The sequence below is a fragment of the Gadus chalcogrammus genome, chromosome 1 (assembly GCF_026213295.1).
Source record: "Gadus chalcogrammus isolate NIFS_2021 chromosome 1, NIFS_Gcha_1.0, whole genome shotgun sequence".
NCBI classification, from domain to species: domain Eukaryota; kingdom Metazoa; phylum Chordata; class Actinopteri; order Gadiformes; family Gadidae; genus Gadus; species Gadus chalcogrammus.
Genome location: NC_079412.1, coordinates 11,508,060 through 11,528,449, shown reverse-complemented (window position 1 = coordinate 11,528,449; position 20,390 = coordinate 11,508,060). Strand labels below are relative to the sequence as shown.

The 20,390-nt window shown below is 43.2% G+C and overlaps 2 protein-coding genes across 8 annotated transcripts; both read left to right on the top strand.

The window, feature by feature from the left end:
* Positions 1–71: 71 nt before the first annotated feature.
* nfyal (nuclear transcription factor Y, alpha, like) lies at positions 72–6,338 on the top strand. 6 transcript variants are annotated; one of them, XM_056589446.1, is made up of 10 exons: positions 72–247; positions 902–997; positions 1,217–1,300; positions 2,010–2,156; positions 2,998–3,156; positions 3,286–3,388; positions 4,080–4,231; positions 4,640–4,813; positions 5,090–5,200; positions 5,408–6,338. In XM_056589446.1, exons 2-10 carry the CDS (start codon positions 920–922, stop codon positions 5,468–5,470), a joined length of 1,071 nt encoding a protein of 356 aa, XP_056445421.1. In that variant the 5' UTR covers positions 72–247; positions 902–919; the 3' UTR covers positions 5,471–6,338. The 6 variants fall into 6 exon arrangements, with proteins under 6 accessions (XP_056445421.1, XP_056445400.1, XP_056445429.1 ...); XM_056589425.1 differs by having other exon boundaries at positions 81–247; positions 5,405–6,338; XM_056589437.1 differs by lacking the exon at positions 72–247 and adding an exon at positions 434–551 and having other exon boundaries at positions 5,405–6,338.
* A 984-nt stretch (positions 6,339–7,322) lies between these two features.
* Positions 7,323–20,076, top strand: ahcyl1 (adenosylhomocysteinase-like 1). Of its 2 annotated transcripts, none has more exons than XM_056589407.1 (17): positions 7,323–7,763; positions 13,323–13,437; positions 13,678–13,821; positions 14,480–14,580; positions 14,677–14,779; positions 15,175–15,269; positions 15,377–15,483; positions 15,920–16,036; positions 16,186–16,249; positions 16,924–17,012; positions 17,241–17,311; positions 17,735–17,829; positions 17,960–18,058; positions 18,774–18,842; positions 19,068–19,146; positions 19,321–19,441; positions 19,526–20,076. In XM_056589407.1, exons 1-17 carry the CDS (start codon positions 7,575–7,577, stop codon positions 19,530–19,532), a joined length of 1,665 nt encoding a protein of 554 aa, XP_056445382.1. In that variant the 5' UTR covers positions 7,323–7,574; the 3' UTR covers positions 19,533–20,076. The 2 variants fall into 2 exon arrangements, with proteins under 2 accessions (XP_056445382.1, XP_056445390.1); XM_056589415.1 differs by lacking the exon at positions 7,323–7,763 and adding an exon at positions 9,911–10,025.
* The last annotated feature ends 314 nt before the right edge of the window (positions 20,077–20,390 follow it).

The following is a 20,390-nucleotide window of genomic DNA, read 5'->3' as shown; positions in this document are numbered from 1 at the left end:
GAGCTATAACCGTTTATGACTGGACTGTAGAGTAGAATGTCTGCCATCTGGTGGCCATTTTGGAGCACTGCTGGTGTAGATCTGGAGGGGAGATTTTATGATTTGAACGGCCCCTCCCCCACAATGCCCCCACCTCCTCCACGCTGCTGTTGTTTCATTTGCGCCATTTTGTTCGCTCACTTTGGTGATTGGGCTTCAGAGAGCTGTACTCGGGCCAATCAGAGGGACACCGGACAGCGAAGATACGGTAAGGGAGACCCGATTGAAGGCATTGGTAGTTGTCAACACGGATTGGTTTGTCATGGACCAACCAAATTACTAATTCTACAAAATGCCTAAATCGAATAGCACAATGATTGCGGTCGAAACTAATCACAATAGAATACATTGTCGACTACAGACCCGTCTGCCCTTCCTTGGCTGTTGTGTAAATATGATTGCCGTGATTAAGCAAGCTAGCTAAATTCTCTCAAACAAAGGAATGGTTTAGATGGCTGATTACGCGTTAAACACGGCCCGGCGTGAGGGTCAGGAGACGTCGTTTATGTTGGGTACATAACAACAAATGATTCCCGCGAACATGTCCGTGAATCAAGCTATTGATAATACGCCACAAGCTGCATTGTTTAACTTGGGCTAGCCTGGCGGGTTCACGAAAATGACTGACCAAAACAACGCCCCCCATATAGCATAACAAGACGAACCATCTAACGTTACCGCTATTTAATATCCCTCCTTGGAAGTAAAGCGCATAACCATCTGGTGTACATATTTTATATTAATCAGCAATCAAACAAGGGGGGACTGGGTAACGCATGTTTGTATGCCACTAATTCACAGTTCACCAAAGATTGGTTCCAGACTTGACCATATGTATTCTGTATATAATTTATTTGATTAGGACTGACGTTAAGTAGCAATGGAGCAGTACACAACTGCCACCACCACAACTGGGGAGCAGATAGTCGTGCAGACCAGCAATGGACAGATCCAACAGGTAAGCATAAGAGTTGAGAAAAAGCAACACGGAATGTCACAATGAATGCTTGATTACAGCATTTATATATACTGCTCTGGTAAGTACAGTTGGAACTGAGCACAGGAGGATTCAACTGATCATACACCTGAACAACAACAAAGTCCCCCCACACCCGCTTTAACACGCTTGTAGATTTGAGTTTGTTGCCAGAGACTAGCTCTCCTGCCTTGACTCCAGGCGCAGGGTACAGTGACGGCTGTGCAGCTTCAAACCGACGCGCCGGTGGTGACGGCCTCAGGCCAGCAGGTGCAGACACTCCAGGTAGTGGTGGGACCGCCGCCCTGTGTCACCGTATCACAACCAGTGTTCCACTCTTCAAGTCTGCATGCTATGTCCCAGGCCATGGCTCCATGACCCATTTAGCACACTTTGGTTGTTCAAATCACCCACTCCCCTAGCATGCACAGTAGCTTCTCAGGCTGCATGTCGTGGACTTAGTGCAGCATGTCGCACATGATGTGACGGGCTCCGCCTCAGGCCTCTTTTCAAATGGCTGGAAAAGTCTTCTGCATTCCGCTAAAGTCTCCGCATTCTGCTGCTCTTTAAAAACAAAAAACAGAGATATCAGAGAAGTCAAACCTGCCCCATTGTGACGAGGACACCGCCATTTTGAAGCAGGGCTCCTATTCCATGTTTCATTAAGCGTTTATGAATGACCCGAACAGTCTCAGGGTTTTTTCATAGTGAACACAGGTGATCTGTAATGTGTTTGGGTGTTTGTACTTGTTTCATATTCATTCACAGGCTGTCACACCGGACTCATCTCATGTCATGTTATTTTTCCGTTTCATTGCTAAGTGAATGCCGGTTGTGTGTACCTTTTTTATACCAAGCAAGCTGAAATCACAACAAATGTTGAAACGATTTTACCAGCAATTTTAGTTGGTGGTAGTGCTGAGTGATTGCATAGTGTTTCGCTAGATCTTCACCTTTTGATATCCCTTAACATCTACTGCCTCTCTCTGTGTAGGTTCAAGGCCAGCCACTCATGGTGCAAGTGAGTGGAGGGCAGCTCATTACGTCATCAGGGCAACCCATAATGGTACAGGCCATGTCTGGGGGGCAGGGACAGACCATTATGCAAGTCCCCGTGTCTGGAACCCAGGGACTGCAACAGGTCAGTACTTTACCACCTCACATAAATCCTTCAGCTATAAATTGCGATTTGTAAATTGATTAAATATGCTGCACAGCATTTCCTGAAAGATGATGAGATGATATGACATATATAATTGCAAAGAACGAATTGTGTTTGAAATAGGCCATACATATTATAGACCGTATGTCAAGAAGAAACGTTATTTAAAATGAGCAAGAAAAACTATTCAGAAACACACTCAAAGCTAAATAACATTGACCGTCGTTAGATATTACAATAATTACTTACTTTTTTTTCCTAACAGCCTATTTAATGATATTCAGAGTTGTGATTAAAGGGATACGCAGAGATATCTGTAAATCAGTATTTGACTGTCTTACTAAGACGATTTGTTTAAAGAATAATATTATAAATAATAATTAAATCAAATTAACTATATATTCTCTTCAAAACATATATCGGCTGCAATATAGTTGGTGTGTCTGTGTGTGTTTGCACGTGAGTGCAGGGGGTTTAGGAGGGTGACAGAGAAACATGTGATTTAAGAAAGAATGCTTAGAAGGATAAGGGAAGCGTTGTTTTGGGAGGATAATTTCTCTACATCCCTGTTCTCTGAATGATATATGAAATGGAATTGCATCTGGTCCAACTGCTTATTGCATATTATTAATGTTCCTATTCTCCTTCACGTTTAGAGAACCGGCTGGTTAATGTGTCATATTAATGTTTACATCCTCCTGGTTAATGTGTAGCTCATGCCGGCTAACGGTGTTTTGAACATTCTCCTGTACGAAATGTGGATCCAGGCGGGTTAATGTGTTTTATAAAATAAGGTTAACATTCTCCTATGCATTCGCAGATCCAGCTGCTGCAGCCGGGGCAGATCCAGCTGCAGGGGGGCCAGACCCTCCAGCTGGGGGGGCAGCAGGGCCAGCCCCAGCAGATCATCATCCAGCAGCCCCAGACCGCCATCACCGCAGGCCAGAACCAAGTCACCCTCCACCCCTCCTACACACAGGTGGGGCTTTTGTGAGGGGAATCTGGGGGGGGGGGGGGGGGGGGGGGGGGGGCAGGGGAGGTCGTGTTGTCGCATGCCAAACCTCTGGCCATCTCCCGGCTTAAGCTAACATCCTCATGTGTCACACAGGGCCAGCAGATCAGCGTGCAGGGCCAGCAGGTCGCCCAGACGGCCGACGGACAGACCATTGTCTACCAGCCTGTGAACGCAGACGGCACCGTCCTGCAACAAGGTAAACCCATTGTTCGGTTGTTTGACACTTTTAAAATGTTTTTAATGTGTACTTACTAGGACTGGGTAAATATGACGATTCATCAATGCACTGCAATTTATTTGTTCTCGATTCAATTTAGAATCAGACATTTTTATAAATCGCTTTATTTCCATAAAAAATCATTCATTGTAATCTAGAAGCGAGTATCCCTAAATGTACATGCCCTTTTACATTTGTCCATGTTATGATTATTACTTTCATGCTGAAAGTTTAGCTCAGGAACAATACTATACAATGGTGTATTTCCTTTTTGCTAGTTAAAGCACAATGAAATGGTTATTTCTAAATAATATTTAGGTATTTTTGTCATCTGCACGTATTATTGAATCGATATCGAAGCAATTGGATCAATATCGAATTGAATTGTGAGGTACCTGGCAATACCCAGCCCTAGTATTTACGTAGGCCCTGTGCTACTTAGACTCATTTCCGATACACTTCTTTAAGAAGTAGGTAGGCGGTGAGGCACCTTAGGTGGGCGGTGAACATGGGGGGGGGGGGGGATTGAACCAAAGACCTTAGGGTTGGGAAAAGAACACCCTCCTGGCCGCAACGCTAGCCTGTGCTCTATATTTATCTCTCATCATTGAGGCTTACATTCTGAATATGGCAGGCACCAACTCTTCTTCTTCATCGCTCTCCTTGGCAGGAATGATCACCATCCCTGCTTCCAGCCTGGCGGGTGCACAGATCGTACAGGCAGGGGGCGCCAACACCACCACCACAAACAGTGGCCAGGGAACTGTGACCGTCACCCTGCCTGTCTCGGGCAACATGATGAATACAGGGGGCATGGTCATGGTAAGACCCTCAGAGGGAGCAGAGGTATCTGAACCTTTCTTTTACCCATCGTCTGCACGGCCTCACACGGGGAGCAGGTGCTGGTGGATAAAGACTAAAACGATTAGAGCACATGGTTTTGGACATTTTCATTTTTGTAGTAGTTGAACTCTGTTAATGCTTGTGAACGGTGAGAATTGTGGCGATCATTGATCACTGACTATTTACATATACCAGAATGACAATTGTAACCGCCACATTAAAATCTGCTGTGTTTTATTGTTGGAACTGGCTACTTTTCACTGACATACTGTCACCGTCATGGTGTCCCTGTAATGAATCTCTACCCCTCTTTTCCTGTGGCTGTTGTCCCTCTTCTACCAGTGGCTCTAACACTCTGTCCATCCCCCCCCCCCCCCCCCTCTCCAGATGGTGCCTGGGGGTGGGACGGTGCCCACCATGCAGCGTATCCCCCTGCCGGGGGCTGAGATGCTGGAGGAGGAGCCTCTGTACGTCAACGCCAAGCAGTACCACCGCATCCTGAAGCGCCGCCAGGCCCGCGCCAAGCTGGAGGCCGAGGGCAAGATCCCCAAGGAGCGCAGGGTAGGGGAGAAGCCGTTGTGCTGGGGGAAAGCCTCTGTCCGCGCATGCACTGGTCGAACCGCCGCTCCTTCACACCCTCGGGAGTCTTTGGATCTGACTCCCAGCCGAAAGGATCTGGGTTCGAACCCCGATGACTGCAGCCTACCTGTTAACATCTTTGAGCCGGAGCCATTACTGTTGTTTACATGCTCCTTAATTACATGTATCTTGATTCCAAGACGGGTCCGTGTTTAACGAAGGGACCTGCTCAATAAGAGGTTGGTTGTTTGCCCTCAGAAATACTTGCACGAGTCTCGCCATCGCCACGCAATGCAGAGGAAGCGGGGAGACGGTGGGCGGTTCTTCTCCCCCAAAGAGAAGGAGGAGATGGCGCTGGCCCTGGCACAGGTACGAACAGCTCTCCTCATACTGGATCCACACGGGGAATAGAGTAACCAAATCCCAAAGTCGTTTTTCTAAGGGCACTTGCATTTGTGCTTTAATTGTTGGATGTTTTTTCCATTTAGTGTGTGTGTGTGTTAGAAGAGCTCTACATGACCATTTAATCTGTTGCCTCTCCTCTCTCTGGCCCTCCGGCACTCTCGTTCACAGCAGCAGCAGGAGGCGGCCCAGGCAGCAGCAGATGAGACGGTGGCCCAGATGATCCGGGTGTCATAGACGAGCCAGCAGGCCACCGCGACGCCTCTTTGGTGTGAACACCACCACATCGCCACCCCGTTGGGAGTGCCCTCACCACAACCCGGCCTGCCCCGCTGCATCTTCCCATCCATCTCAACCCCCTCCCCCTCCATCTGCCCACACTATTATTTTCTCTGTGAACTCCTACGATGTTCTTCCAGAAAGCTGGCCTGGCCTTAAAGTGTGTGTGTGTGTGTGTGTGTGTGTGTGTGTGTGGGGGGGTGGGGGTGTGTGGGTGTGTGGTGGGGTCCAGCCTCCAGCCTCCCTCTCAGCCTCAGCAGCTCAGTGGCTTCTCAGCCGAGGGTCGGGGGTTATCTCATACTAGGAGCTATTTATACAGACGTCATTCAAATGTGAAGGTACGCCGCAACCAGCGCTTGATCCAGCTAACTTTGGTAGCATAGGCGACCGAGTTCATACTCTGGTTAATCAAAGGGCCACATTTTCATTGTTTGTTTTGATTGTTCGTTTTTTTAAAAGCTGGTACAGGAAGTGTAAAAAAAGGTATGACATCTGCCCTGAATATTTCTTTTTTTTTAATGTAAAGTTTTCATTTGTATGAACAATAATGTGGGAAAGAATTACCTTGGTCCACTGAGAAACCAACATCTAATAGAACCATATTGTATATAATTTCTTCCTTTTTGTGTGCATCAGTTATACTTGATAAGGTGCCCAATTCTTTGTATGGGCATGTCTTTTTATGACTATTAATGTTTCATCACATTATATCCATGTAGTTACCTATAGGTGTTTTTTATTTAAATTATAGAAGCCTTTTTTTTTTTTCTTTCTCATCCTATTCAGTCCCTAATGATACTTTTTTTAAATGAAAATAAAAACAAATACCAGATAACTCAAGGTTTCGTTTTCATTATACCTAGAGCTACTTCTATTTTTACAAATAAAAAAGTATTTGCTTAAATGTTAAATTCTGAAGTAGAATTCCTGCTTAGCAGAACTAGGTAGAGGCCTAATAAGTAGACCAAATGCGTTAAGTCAGGACGAGGTGGAAAGTATTAGGTATAGAAACTGTAAAGCCTTAAATGTGGCTTGGGTTTGACCATGCATGAGACAGTCACAGGATATACTTAACATAAAACAAATGCAAGAGCTAGGATACAATTTTCAGCCATTCCATTGTTATATCCTCAACTAATAATTTATGAAAGAATATACACAGGAAATTGAACAATACGGAAAACGATTGTGTGTCAAAAGTAAACTCGTAGGCAAGCCGAGTTTTGCTTTTGCCCTGTGGGCCAGCTGTTTCCCTCCCGTTGTGATGAAGGGCGACCTTGACCCCGACACCAAAAACGGTCCTATATCATACATAGTATATGTCCAAGATACATATGTATCTAGGACATATACTAAAAAACTAAAGTCCGTGTTGCATGTACACGGTCACGTCCATTTGAAAATAGATGTGGGTCAATGTTGTTTGTTCTGCTGTGGTTGTCCTGGCATGTAAACGTAGAAGGCATAGGCAAAAACATTCAGTAATACAGTGTAACAGAATGATAACATTGATGCAATACATCTATCGCCTTAAAAATCTGATGACGCTGATTGGGCGACACAACACACGCACACACACACACACACACACACACACACACACACACACACACACACACACACACACACACACACACACACACACACACACACACACACACACACACACACACACTGGCACGTTCAGGTGATGCCACTCCAACGACACATCGGCCCCTGTGTGTGTGTGTGTGCGTGTGTGTGTGTGTGTGTGTGTGTGTGTGTGTGTGTGTGTCTGTGTGCGTGTGCGTGTGCGTTTACTGCCGTCTGGCGATGACAGCGAACAGGGACAACATGTGATTCTGCCGGCTCGTACAGTAATGACGCTGGGATACAGGCCGACACCATTTCATTAAACAAATTTCGGCTGAAGGTCAAACTGAAATCACCAGAACCACATCCCGTTGGAACATTTCTACAAACCGACGCCAGGAGGAGACTACTAGGGAAGGCTGTTCGCTCCAGATCGAAGAGATCATACAATATTATTTCGTCCTCTTAACCGATTCGCACCGTTAACGCGATGACTGACTCGGTGGTGGAAGGCATGACGGACGTCAAACAGGCGACGAAATATGTGAAAGAAACCGAGAATGTCGCAGAGAAATATTCATCCCTGACTGTGAGCAAGAACAGCGATATGAACATGAACGTCGGGGAGCTGCCGTCTGCAGCGTTCACTGCGGTCCCGACTCTGAAATCCGTCAAGAAGGTAAGCGCCGTGATGTCGGGTCATTTGCTAAGTGTGTGACAGTAATACGGCTCTCCAGTAGGCTTTTATTCCCGGGGAAGCCACAGTACGTCCCGGGTAGCTCTCAGTGATGTCGTGCAGGTTTTCCATGATCACTGATCTCTCTCTAGAACATAAAAACACATCGCAGGAGGAAACACAACTTTTCTATTGACCGGATTAGATTATCCTAGATGTCAAGTAGGCCGGTACCTTTCGAAGAAACATAGTGCAGACATTTGCGTTGCACTAATTGTGTTCAAAAGTTTTTGACATAGATAAATCAAAATGTATTCATATGACGATGAAAGTCTAGCGAAAGGCAGACCGATAACGCGTCCCTCAGTGTGGGGCACTTGGTGTTCATGCAGTCTGCAGAGGTGTTATTTTGCTTATCGCAGTGTTGCGCTGCGGCAGAACCGTTGCTTTGATCGCCGCTCAGATAGGCTTCCGACGTGACGTTAAATTTCCTGTATTATTTTTTCTTTTTTAAAGAAGCCGTTGTATTAAGTGATGTCATGCGGACCATGTTCATTTTACTCAACCAGAACCGAGGTAGTTATTTTCAACACAAAGCCCTATGAAGGAATATAAACCAATATCTATTGTTTACATTTCGCCCGTAAACTGTCCTTCTCACTCTGACAAGATAGGCGCACTTGCAGGCTCAGGGAATCAGATGTAAAACGCCTATTCGTTGCTGGCTGCAATATGTTTATTTGAAAAAAGTAAAACTATTTTTTGTTCAATGAAATGTGAGATCCCAGTTCACACAAGAGGAACAATACAAGGCCCACGAAATATGGTCAAAATGAAGAGGTAGAAAAGACAATGTGGACGATATGAAAGTTATCTGTATCATGTTGCGCTATGTCAGCTCGTCACCCTTGCAGGTCGCCCCAGTTAAACAGACCTAGGTGGGCAGAATCCTTCTCTGTTTCAGTTCAAAAGTTAATCACAGCTGGTTATGGGCCTCAGTGACTGTATATTCCTACAACATCAGTAAGTCTCCTCTGATTTGGCAATCCAGAAACCAACGTTTGTTGAAATGGTACCACGGATTCGCACAGACTCAGGAATCTTCTTTCTTCAATTATTTATTCCTGTAAACCTTATTCTCAACCCATGTGTGTCCTACAGGTGGATATGATATCTTCCAAACTCACTTTGTCAGTTTGAGTCACTATGTAAATGTAATTATTAATTATTCATTATTAACCCACTATATTTATCTATATGATGTGGATGTGTTTCTGCACTGTACTGAGTCAGGAGTCTTGACAAAGGTTCTATTTTGACCATGGATGCTTTCTCAGAATACCTAAAGCACACCCTTAACCTGCGGTTCCCTTTTTAAAGGTTGCCATAACTGTGGCCTAAAGCTCATCTGCACAGTTTTACAGCGCTTCAAATTAAATACTGTGCTTTCAAAGTGTTTCTGCTGAGCTAAGGCAGAAACAATCTCCCTACCCTGATGTTAACATTGAATACAAACATTGTTCTAATGATATAGTGACATAAACACTAAAAAGGTTGCTGCACAGAGTGAAGGTCACAATGTGTTTTGGGGGGTGAAGTTAATTATATTTTGTGTCCACCCAGCTTGTGTTGAGGTTAACAAAGCTTTTTGCCCCGATAAAGACATCCACATCTCATTGTGCCCATCAGAAACCTAGAAGTGGACCGTCTAAGTATTAAGACGGAGGATAAGTTGGAACAGGTAACTTTTTGATGCAGCAGGAGGTTAAAAGTTCAGCTCCCTTTGTAAACCGCCTTAATCAGTGTGTGTGTCTGGGCTTGTGTGTCTGAATGTGTGTGTTTGAAAGAAACAAATACACAGAGGATATGAACTGTCTATCTCTTTTATCTGCATGATGTTTGGTGTGTCTACATGCGCTGGTGGTCTCCTGAAAGTCCAAACCTTAGCCTATGACCCCAGCAGAGACAGGGAGTTACATGAAGAGACGGTCAAACCAGAAAAAGGGAAAAGAGGGCCTGGATTAGGCAGGTCCCCCCCCCAGACTCTCACTCTCCCTCTCCAGGTTGGCCATTAGAATGATGATAATCGAGAAGAACCTCCCACCGGCGCTGGCTGGCTGGGTTTTGGGATAATAGCCTCAGGAACACTGAGTTCCACCACACAATAGACTATAGGCTCAGGGAGGCACATGCATGGACACAGGAGAAAAAACACAGACTCAATCACAAGTCATGGCACAAAGACACGCGCACGGCAGGGAGCGGGTGAGTCTGGAAATAATGCCTCTTCTCTGGATGTTATATATATATATGGTCTGTTGTTTTGTCTATTATCAGCAATGAGGCTGATTTGTTTGTGATCAATTGTTTGAATGTGTCCTAACAAAACTATAAAAGGCCAAATTATTCTTTCCTCCTATCGAGCGAATTAAGCAGGCTGTCAACTTTCCAGTGTGCCAACAGTGTGCCAACGTTAAACCTTCCAACAGTTCACATTAATTAAAAACCTCAATCTTAAACAATTAAGTGGTGAATCGTTCATAAAATAATCAAGCTTTGCTCTCCCATTACAATACATTGAAATGCTGGAGTAGTAGGTTCTTCAGTTACTTGCACATGCAGTACTGACACTGAAACACAAACACCTAGCTATAGAGCCTCATCTTTTATCCCCAAGAGAGCAAATGGATTCAAAGTAAACGGAAAGTAGTTTTCCACAAGGTGTGAGGAGACATTGCACACCGCAAACCAAAACAGCACCACACAGAGATCACCGTCGTCTACTCGGCCTCCCAGGCTTCTTGAGTTCCTTCAGTGACTATATGCACTCCACAGGGTCTCTCCCACAGTACAAACATCTTCGGATGAGTATAATGAGAGATGATACAGATACAGATTACAAATCTTCATCTTTCTTTTATTTTTTATACAAATATTCATCTTTCAACCAAATCGTATTAAATGTTTTAAATCTGATCATGTCTTTTTCGATCGTTTTTAAGTTAAAATTGTAATTTGTAAGTTCTCTAGGCTATGAATTTCCGTTAGGGAAACTCATTTCCCTCTAATTCATTCAAGGAATGTTATTTTCTATTATAGAATGATGGCAGTGAAAACTAAGATGACAATTCATAATTATTGTTAATCATTGTCATTGAAGTTATTGTCTGTATTATTCATATATTCGTATAGCATTAACAAAATTATGATTTTAAGGGTATTTTTGGTGATTTAAAGTAGAACAATAAGTACAACAATTCTGTTCATTTACAAACAGAATTGGTTTCAATATAGCACGATATTGAAGGAACAAAGATATAATATATGTTTTTGTCAAATTAGTTCAAATTACCTACCTGGCTAGCTTCTTAATTGTTGGCAAGACATTCCCCTATTTCGGATCTGACAACTGTGTGTTGTGTCAACTTTGTAGCGCTGCACATTTGTTTTCAGTCCAAACATGAAAACAAATGTGGTAGGTAGATAGGGGAAATAGCTTACATCTTGAAACTTGGTTGGAAATGTATTTTAAATACAAATAGTTATTATTCCTATTTTAATCTTGCAGTTCTCAAATTACTATATAAGACTATATTAACACAGAATATTATTTGGAAAATTTGTACGATACTGACTAAGATATTTGTCGAGGTCAGTAAACAATACAGCAAATCTACTTCTAATGGCCAATTCATTTATAACAATTACGGTCTCATTGGGTTGAACACTTCACTCACACCCGATAAGCTGGGCAGAGATGATTTAATAATAGAAAAACATTTTTTCTTAATAGCTTTTTAAGAAATGCTCATACAAAAGGTTAATTTCACTATAATTCATCATCATGGCCTTAAATGAAAACATGTAGCATTGATCTATTTATGTGGCATCGATAATGTTTTTGGTCTGATGAAAAAGGCGTGCATAATTCTTCAGGGAATCCACCTGCATATGGCATCATTAAGTCCCCTAATTTCTTACTCGAGTCTAACATGTCGACAGGCTTGCTGCCCTCGTTGACCTGATTTAGAGGGTTTGACAGGACATCTGGCTTACTCTACCTAATCTCTCCAATGGTGACAACTGACTGCTAGTGAGAATGCTCCAGAGTTTCTTAGCATGGATTTGTCCGATCTCACGGCTTATTCTAGCACACAGAGCTTTAAATAAGGCTAATTGTATACCGGCCACTGTCATTTAAGTTAGCCATATAACCATTGAACCCAATTTGCTTTATATTGTTGCTGGGATACGGCTGTACTAAACCATTACCCCACCTTTCTTTACACAGAAAGCTGTATTTTGTGTGGATTTATCTACTTGGAACTTCTTGGTGGGCAATTTGATAGCTTCGTTTGACATGGTTTAAGGTGTTTAAGCAAAAAAGGTCAACGTGGTGCACTCTTAAATAGGCTTATGTAAATAGTTTGTTAGATCTTGTAAATATTTAAATAGTTTGTTTGATCTTCACTCCTCCCTTTGTAAATAGATATAATTTGTTTTGATACTTCAAATAGCCGATACGATGTTCCTGTAGTGAGTCTGTGATCATTTGGCTAAATATATTTATATCCATGGCTTATGGCTTAGAAACAAAAGCCTATCCTCATGTGAGTCCCGTTTTGCCATCCTGACATTCCGCCTGACTGTTTCTTCCTATTCCCTTGCCGTCCAGAAGGTGATCTCCGTCTGCTGTCTGCCTGAATCCATGTGGTCGCAGCATTCAGGGGACCTCTCCCTCGCTTGGCGAAAAAATAAATAAAAATAAACATTATCAATCTGTTGTGATTACACATATGTCATGTTTTTGCTGAGGCACTTTTTCCCCACATCAGAGGAGATTAAGAGTGTCTAAAAATAGGCACTTTGCGTGACCCCCTATGATTAAACCATGTGTTTTATGTGTTAGTAATTAATGTAATAACTGTTAAACCTAACGGTAATAAGACGCATTTCTAATTTAGGGAGGCTTCCCTGGCATACTTAGACATATTCCTACATTCTTTTACAGGTTTTGTGTAAACATACATGTGTTTTTTGTTTGCTCAATTGACATAGTCTTCCTTTTACACATCCTCATAGCCAACAATAAAAGACACCTATGACGTTACCATTAGTGAGGCCAACTTACCTGTGTATAACCACAGTAGTGAAAGTCCCAATGCTCTTCCATGGGGCATTTTGTTGTCATTACCCTCCGCTGACATATGGATGCCAGGTAGCCTGACCTCGGCACAGAAATATGAAACTGCATATTTGTCTGGAACCTCTCCCGACTCCCAGGGTGCGCACCGAATGACGTGCAGTGCTCAACAGGAACACATGGCAGAAGCGTCCATTACTACCTATTATATTAAGCAAGGAACGAGTCCTAAGGTGTAATCTTCTTCTAAAATGCAAAAAGTGTGTTGTTCTTTTCTACTGTACGACACTGCCTGACTGGCTGGGCCGTAGCCAAGTCGGACTCTGACCAACAATGAATCATCGACAGTAAAGTGGATTATTAAGTGACTATTGTGTGTGTGTGCTGCAGCATTAACCTGATACTTTTGTGTTCTGCAGATCCAGTTTGCCAACGCAGAGGACAAGCAGGAGTTCAGCAAGTACCCCACCAAGGCCGGCCGGCGCTCTCTGTCCCGGTCCATCTCTCAGTCCTCCACTGACAGCTACAGCTCAGGTACTGCAGAGATGTGTGTGTGGGGAGGCTATTAGCGATGAGCAAGCTGGCTGCATTTTCTACAATATCATATTTCCAGGTGTGCTTCCAGGTAGCCTATGCATGTACATTCTTGTTTCTATGCCAAATTAACACTGGCCACAAAACAATACCCCTCACACATGCACACACGCATGCACGCACGCACACACACACCCCTGTGTTCATTATGCTGACCTTTTTATGCCCCCGTCTCCCCAGCTGCCTCCTACTCTGACAGCTCAGATGATGAGACCTCACCCCGCGAAAAGACTCAGGCCAACACCCATGGTAGCAGCGACTTCTGTGTCAAGAACATCAAACAGGCAGAGTTCGGCCGACGTGAGATTGAAATCGCAGAACAAGGTAACAGCTGAGATATTCATTCAGAGATGAGGCGTTGAACAGAGTGTGTGTCAGAGATCCACACTGTGTTCGGGATGTGTTGTTAACTAGAGAGGTTATACTTTTGCTAAATGATGAATCTCATAATCCCTATGGATCCATTAACCCCAGTGTGAGAATGCAGGTTCAATATAATCAGGTCAGAGGGAAACTCCAGTTTAGCTTTTTGTAGCGTTCTCAGACGTTTCATTGTTGGGATCCACAATTGCTATCCAAGCTTTTTTCTTCTCAGACCAGAACCATATAAAATGGACTGCCTGGGTTTTTACTTTACCTCGCCATCTCTAACTTTTCTACAGTCCTATTTTATTCGCCTCCATCCGCTGTGCTCTCCCCAGAGCCGGGAGAGTGATGAGCCAGCACAAGTAGCACACGAGTGGTGTTCTGAGTAATATGCTTACACCCCCAGCTGTGGAGGTCGTTGTACTTCAACCAACCTGAATTTTTTCGTTGTTAACAGCGCACCCTTCATCTAGAACAAGCCTTTTTACTTTCAGACCTCTCATACAGAACAAGCTTGTTCCAAATTCAGACCTCTCATCAAATCCGTTTACCTCACGCTGCTGTCATCATCATTTTGAACTCCTACTTCACCCTTCTCCTCTCGTCTGCTTTACAGATATGTCTGCCCTGATCTCCCTGAGGAAGAGAGCCCAGGGGGAAAAGCCATTGGCCGGGGCCAAGATCGTAGGCTGCACCCATATAACAGCACAGACTGCAGTATGTACCCCCATTCGCTGATTCCTGCTGTGTCTCTGACCGTGGTCACATTATGCCTGACCACCGGTTTCAGTTGTGCTTTTACGTGTCTGTTAGGTTCTGATCGAGACCTTGGTCGCCCTGGGCGCCCAGTGTCGCTGGACGGCCTGTAATATCTACTCCACTCAGAACGAGGTGGCGGCGGCTTTGGCCGAGAGTGGTGAGCCGCGATAAATGTTGTCAACACAGCCACGGCTAATGGACCAGTTCGGTACACAGCCAGGCTGACCCTATTCTCTCTCCCTCTCTTTTCTGTCTCTCCTTTTCTGTATCCACATGAGCACACAAAAAGGCAATTTCTCAAATGCTAACCAGTGTTCACTTGCAGACGACTGAGCAAACAGCGTTTATTTTTTAATTTATAATCTGCGTTGCAGTCAAGGCAAAGACAGGCAGCTGTTTGCATTAAATGACCCAGAGCAAAACATTGACCACCTGCCTCTGGGTTTTTTGCTCAGCACTGTTGACTTGCAAATTCCAAAGTGGTGCATGCATGTCTCTCTCTCTCTCTTTCTCTCTGTTGATGTCTCTCTCTCTCTCTCACTCGTGTCCTAGGGGTGTCTGTATTTGCCTGGAAAGGGGAGTCGGAGGACGACTTCTGGTGGTGCATCGATCGCTGTGTCAACACAGAGGGCTGGCAGGCCAACATGGTGCGTGTCTCTAGGCGTCCCCACGGAGGGACTCTTTGTTGCGGCCGTTCAGCGTCTCAACGCCTTCCCTTTGCTTTGTTGCTCCTTCCCTTTGCTTTGTGCTCCAGATTCTGGACGACGGGGGGGACCTCACCCACTGGGTCTATAAGAAGTACCCCAGCGTGTTCAAGAAGGCCCGCGGCATCGTGGAGGAGAGTGTCACTGGGGTGCACAGGTCAGATTGGCCTTCACTCTTCTCCACGGATCCTAGATCCTATTTAAATGTATAAATATGGGGAAAACAAACTGAATGAACAAGCAGATGAACCTTTATCATCCAGTCATTCTAACAACAGCTGCACGTCTGATTAAATCACTATAGTAGGAGAGGGGGTTTGTAGAGGTGGGAGATATGGCCAACTGGGTTGAGCATGTGAGAAAACAATTATCGTTGTTAAAAGGCACTGCCAGAGCCAATTAGTCCACAGTTTACACTGAATTGTAAACTCCGGCCTGCTCTGACTGGAAATTCATTATGGAGATCTGATGGTGTTAGTCTGCAACATCTGCTGATTATGAACTCTCAATAGGACTTATTATTCGCTGACAATAAGTATGATGTCACAAACCGCATGTGTGGGCATTTGGCTCACACCACCCTGTCTTTCCAGATTGTATCAGTTATCGAAGGCAGGCAAGCTGTGCGTCCCTGCTATGAATGTCAACGACTCTGTTACCAAGCAGAAGTTCGACAACCTCTACTGCTGCCGTGAATCCATCCTAGATGGGTGAGCCAGAGATAATGTGCTGTTTAACGCAACAATCTAAATGTAATCACCGCTTATGATTCATGTTGCTAACTTATGTTTGTGAGTGTGTTTATGCATGGGCTCCCTTAATACTTAATGATGGTAATGGGGACTTTTTCTTTGGCTAGATTGAAGAGAACCACTGATGTAATGTTTGGAGGAAAGCAGGTCATTGTGTGCGGTTACGGGGAGGTGAGTCAAACTCTATTGGAACACATTGGCCTTGTTCACAGTGCAATCAAAAGTAGCCCAATTTAGAATTTTTTGCAGGTCTGATTCCTCATATTACATTTTTTCAAATTCACAAGGAATCAGATGGTTTTAATCCTGATTTGGGCATTTTCGTACATGGTCCTAAATCAGATACAGGTCAGATGTTTTGCAATCTGAACTCCGTGTGAACATTCATATTGGAAATCACGTGACACTACAAGGAGGATGGAGCGTGAAAACACTAGTTCATATTACTAATGTTGAATGGCGGTTAATAATGATCCTTCCAGACGATCCCGCCCTTGTATGTTTTCAAGAGAATAGCACTAGTCCTGCAATAAAATGTAATCAAAACTTTATTAACCTTATTTGTAGTATACTCTCATACTACGGATGCTATGCCGTCGTTTTTTTTTAATAACCCATTTGTTTTTAAATTGTACTGCTTGAAAAACATCCACCAGTGTGAAAACTTCCACACCGCATCAACGCTACTGCAGATGAACTTAAAAACAAAACTGTAACACTGAAAATGGGAATTCAGCATTTAGGCTTGCAGTGTGAATGAGGTCATCGAGAGATGAACACGGGTTGTGGGTGGGTGTTCATACTCATACTGTGTGTTTGTGTTGTGCTGACCTCCTGGTCTCTAGGTGGGAAAAGGCTGCTGTACTGCCCTCAAGGCGCTTGGAGCCATCGTGTGCATAACAGAGATCGACCCCATCTGTGCTCTGCAGGGCTGGTGGGTAACAAACCAGCGCTTTCATCATCATTCATTCATCTATTCGCAGATCAATGCGGTGCCTATGGATAACCTTTATTTAGTACTTTCATCCATGGAAATTATTGAATTGGTACTTGTTTTTCACTGCGTCCGTGGGTGGGAGTTGCTGCTGTTTGTTATGATTTAATTATGTCTATTTTTAGCTTTAAGCATATTTATTATTTTTTTTGGGTTGTTTCCACGCAGCATGGATGGCTTCCGAGTGGTCAAACTGAATGAGGTCATTCGGCAGATGGACCTCGTGATAACCTGCACTGGTAAGCTCACCCATTCAGCTCCGCTAATACTGCCCTCCATCATTCATAAGGCATCAAGCCTGGAAATGTTTACTGAACAAATATCCTATTAGCATCATCGTATGGTGACCAAAATAAAATAATCTGTTAACAAATATAATGCATTTATGGAAATGTGTTCCTGCAGTCACCTTTAAATCAAGTCACATTTCATCCAACATAAAAAACAACAGAGGAAAATCAATGTTTCTTTATGTAGTGAGCCAATATAACAATAACATTGACCAATGCCATTTATTCTAACAGCAGTGTTTTTTAGCATAGAGTATGGCTATTCACCATGAATCCCTAACCTTGTTACTATCCAGTCGATTTTCTTGAGAGGGAAAGTCAAACAACCCTGTTCACATGTTCATCAATTCAATTGGTGTCCTTTACATTTAGGCAACAAGAATGTTGTTACCAGGGAACAGCTAGACCGGATGAAGAACGGCTGTATCGTGTGCAATATGGGACACTCAAACACAGAGATTGACGTGGTGGGTAACGATGGATCAATACAAACCCTAGCCTGGACCCGTGTGTGTTCAGTTTGGCTTCTGTGTCTACTTTCGGATGCCTTTTTCAGTATAACAGGAAGTAACTAAGTTGTTTTGTATGCATCCACAGGCAAGCCTGCGCAGTCCTGAACTGACCTGGGAGAGGGTACGCTCTCAGGTGGACCACATCATCTGGCCGGACGGCAAGAGGGTGGTCCTACTGGCAGAGGTATAGAACTTCTCTGGAGTGTATCCACTTACTGAGCTGTTGTGCGTGACACAACATTTCACGCAATGCATGGACATGAAAGATGATGCCCAGCTTCTTTGTATTTTCCAGCCTGTTCTCCAACTTAATTGTTTTTTGATCAATATGACCCAAAATGACCCATAAGAGAGTTTGCTGATTTAGCGGCCCCTATCAACTGGTCGATGAAACAGCAAACAATATGTCACGTTTCTGCATGCAAAATGGTAATATTTATTTTATTTTTAGATGGACATCTTTTAGATAAAATGCGTTTTAATAACATTTCTAGCGAGAAATTTTATTTGAGTCGAGAAATGTATTCAGGTTTGAATATATCAATTTCTTTGCGCTGTTAGATAATCTGAGCTGTTACACTCAAAGTATACTTATGACGCCAGGGGTCGCTTCATCAAAACAATAACAAAATACGTAGTTTGTTGACGTCGTGCTCCAACGTTGGATCATGGGAGTTGTTGTCTGCAGCACCAATGCCCGTGAAATCTATCTGACGTTACTCAGGCCATGATGCTGTCTTCTGGTTCTTCTGGTTTATTCTCAAGCTGTTAGGAAGTGAAACACTTGTATTTTAACTCTCTACAACTGTGATGTCAGGCGTTTGTCTGATGGGTTTCTGTGTCAACATCTCACCTTGTTTGTCTTCCACTCTCCTCTGTTTCTCTTTTCGTCGCTGCAGGGCCGGCTCCTCAACCTGAGCTGTTCAACAGTGCCCACCTTTGTTCTGTCCATCACTGCTACCACTCAGGTGTCTGGTTAAACCCGACTCTCCTTTATACGACATACTTCTACACTCTAAACAAATATGGCTCCTGAGCTTATGCAACCACATTTGAATGAAGGAAGAAGAAATGTGCCCAAAAAAAATGTCCTTTGTCAATTCCAAATTATTAATGAATAATTCCAAGAGAACTTTAAACAACATCGTTTTCATTACAATTTCTTAATATTATCTGTTTCTGTGAACCTGCAGGCCTTGGCTCTGATTGAGCTGTTCAATGCTCCAGAGGGACGATACAAACAGGATGTGTATCTGCTACCTAAGAAGATGGGTAAGATACCCGGTCTACTATATTCATTAACCTTCATCATAAATCATCCTTGTGTGAGGTCACTTTGGCCATAATCTGATTGAAGCTCATCGCTGCCACCTAGTGTTCAGACATCAGCAATGTTGGAAGTCAAACTGCATGAACGTTATGGAATAATATATCATTCTTTTCTAGATGAGTATGTGGCCAGCCTGCACCTACCTAACTTTGATGCCCACCTGACTGAGTTGTCAGACGAGCAGGCGAAGTACATGGGCCTCAACAAAAATGGCCCCTTCAAACCCAACTATTACAGGTACCATTGTGTAGTTGACAATGATTAAGATCAATGTAATACTATCTTTAATATTTTTCTGATAAAAAGGAATAATTTTCACAGGTATTGACGGGACTACCTGATGGCCTGGGATTAAGAAAAAGTATTTCCAATGTTAATTTGTTGTTTTAAGTTTTGCAAAATTCATGATTCATTTCACTTTCTGAATGTAACTGCATATTAGCAATATAAGACACTGTGTTAGATGCAATTAGGAAAAAAAAAATGTTATGTATAACATTAAAGGTCTGTCACGTGTTAAAAAGCCTGCTTGCATGCTGTCATCCATGTGTATTAATTTAATTGCAATTGCAAGATCAAACCATTGTGTTGTTGTTGTTAATTTGTCTATACACTCCAGATATATGCATCATGCCAAACAATGGCTAGAAGTTGATTCCTGAGATATCTATGTTTTCATCTGTGCATGCCATTAAATCATTCTGTATGCTGCCAGAACTCTTAATACTCTAATCAATACTGTAATTTACAATTTTTACTTATTCTGAGTTATAGGACTGGTTGACATTGAGTATTTTACTGTCACAGAACATCTCTGCTGTCCATAACATTGGAAAGACTACAGTCCATAAATGCAAATCATATACAGTATATTTTCAAAGAAACCTCTTGATTACATATATATATCCCCATCTGAGTGTATGCTTTTGACAACATCCATTCATAAACATGTGCTCTTACAAACAAATAGATGGTTTTGAACAGCTGGAGAGCTAAGGGACATTTATAAAGTGTGCAGAACCCTTTTGGTATGTGGGATTAATTTCAAAGGTCACGCACTTTGCAACCACTCCTAGAGTATAATCAGTGTGTAAGAATAAATGAAGTGTTAAACGCAAACAACAAGGACATTTTCAAATTGATGCTGCTTACATGGACGACTCATTCTGAACTTTAATTCCTGTCA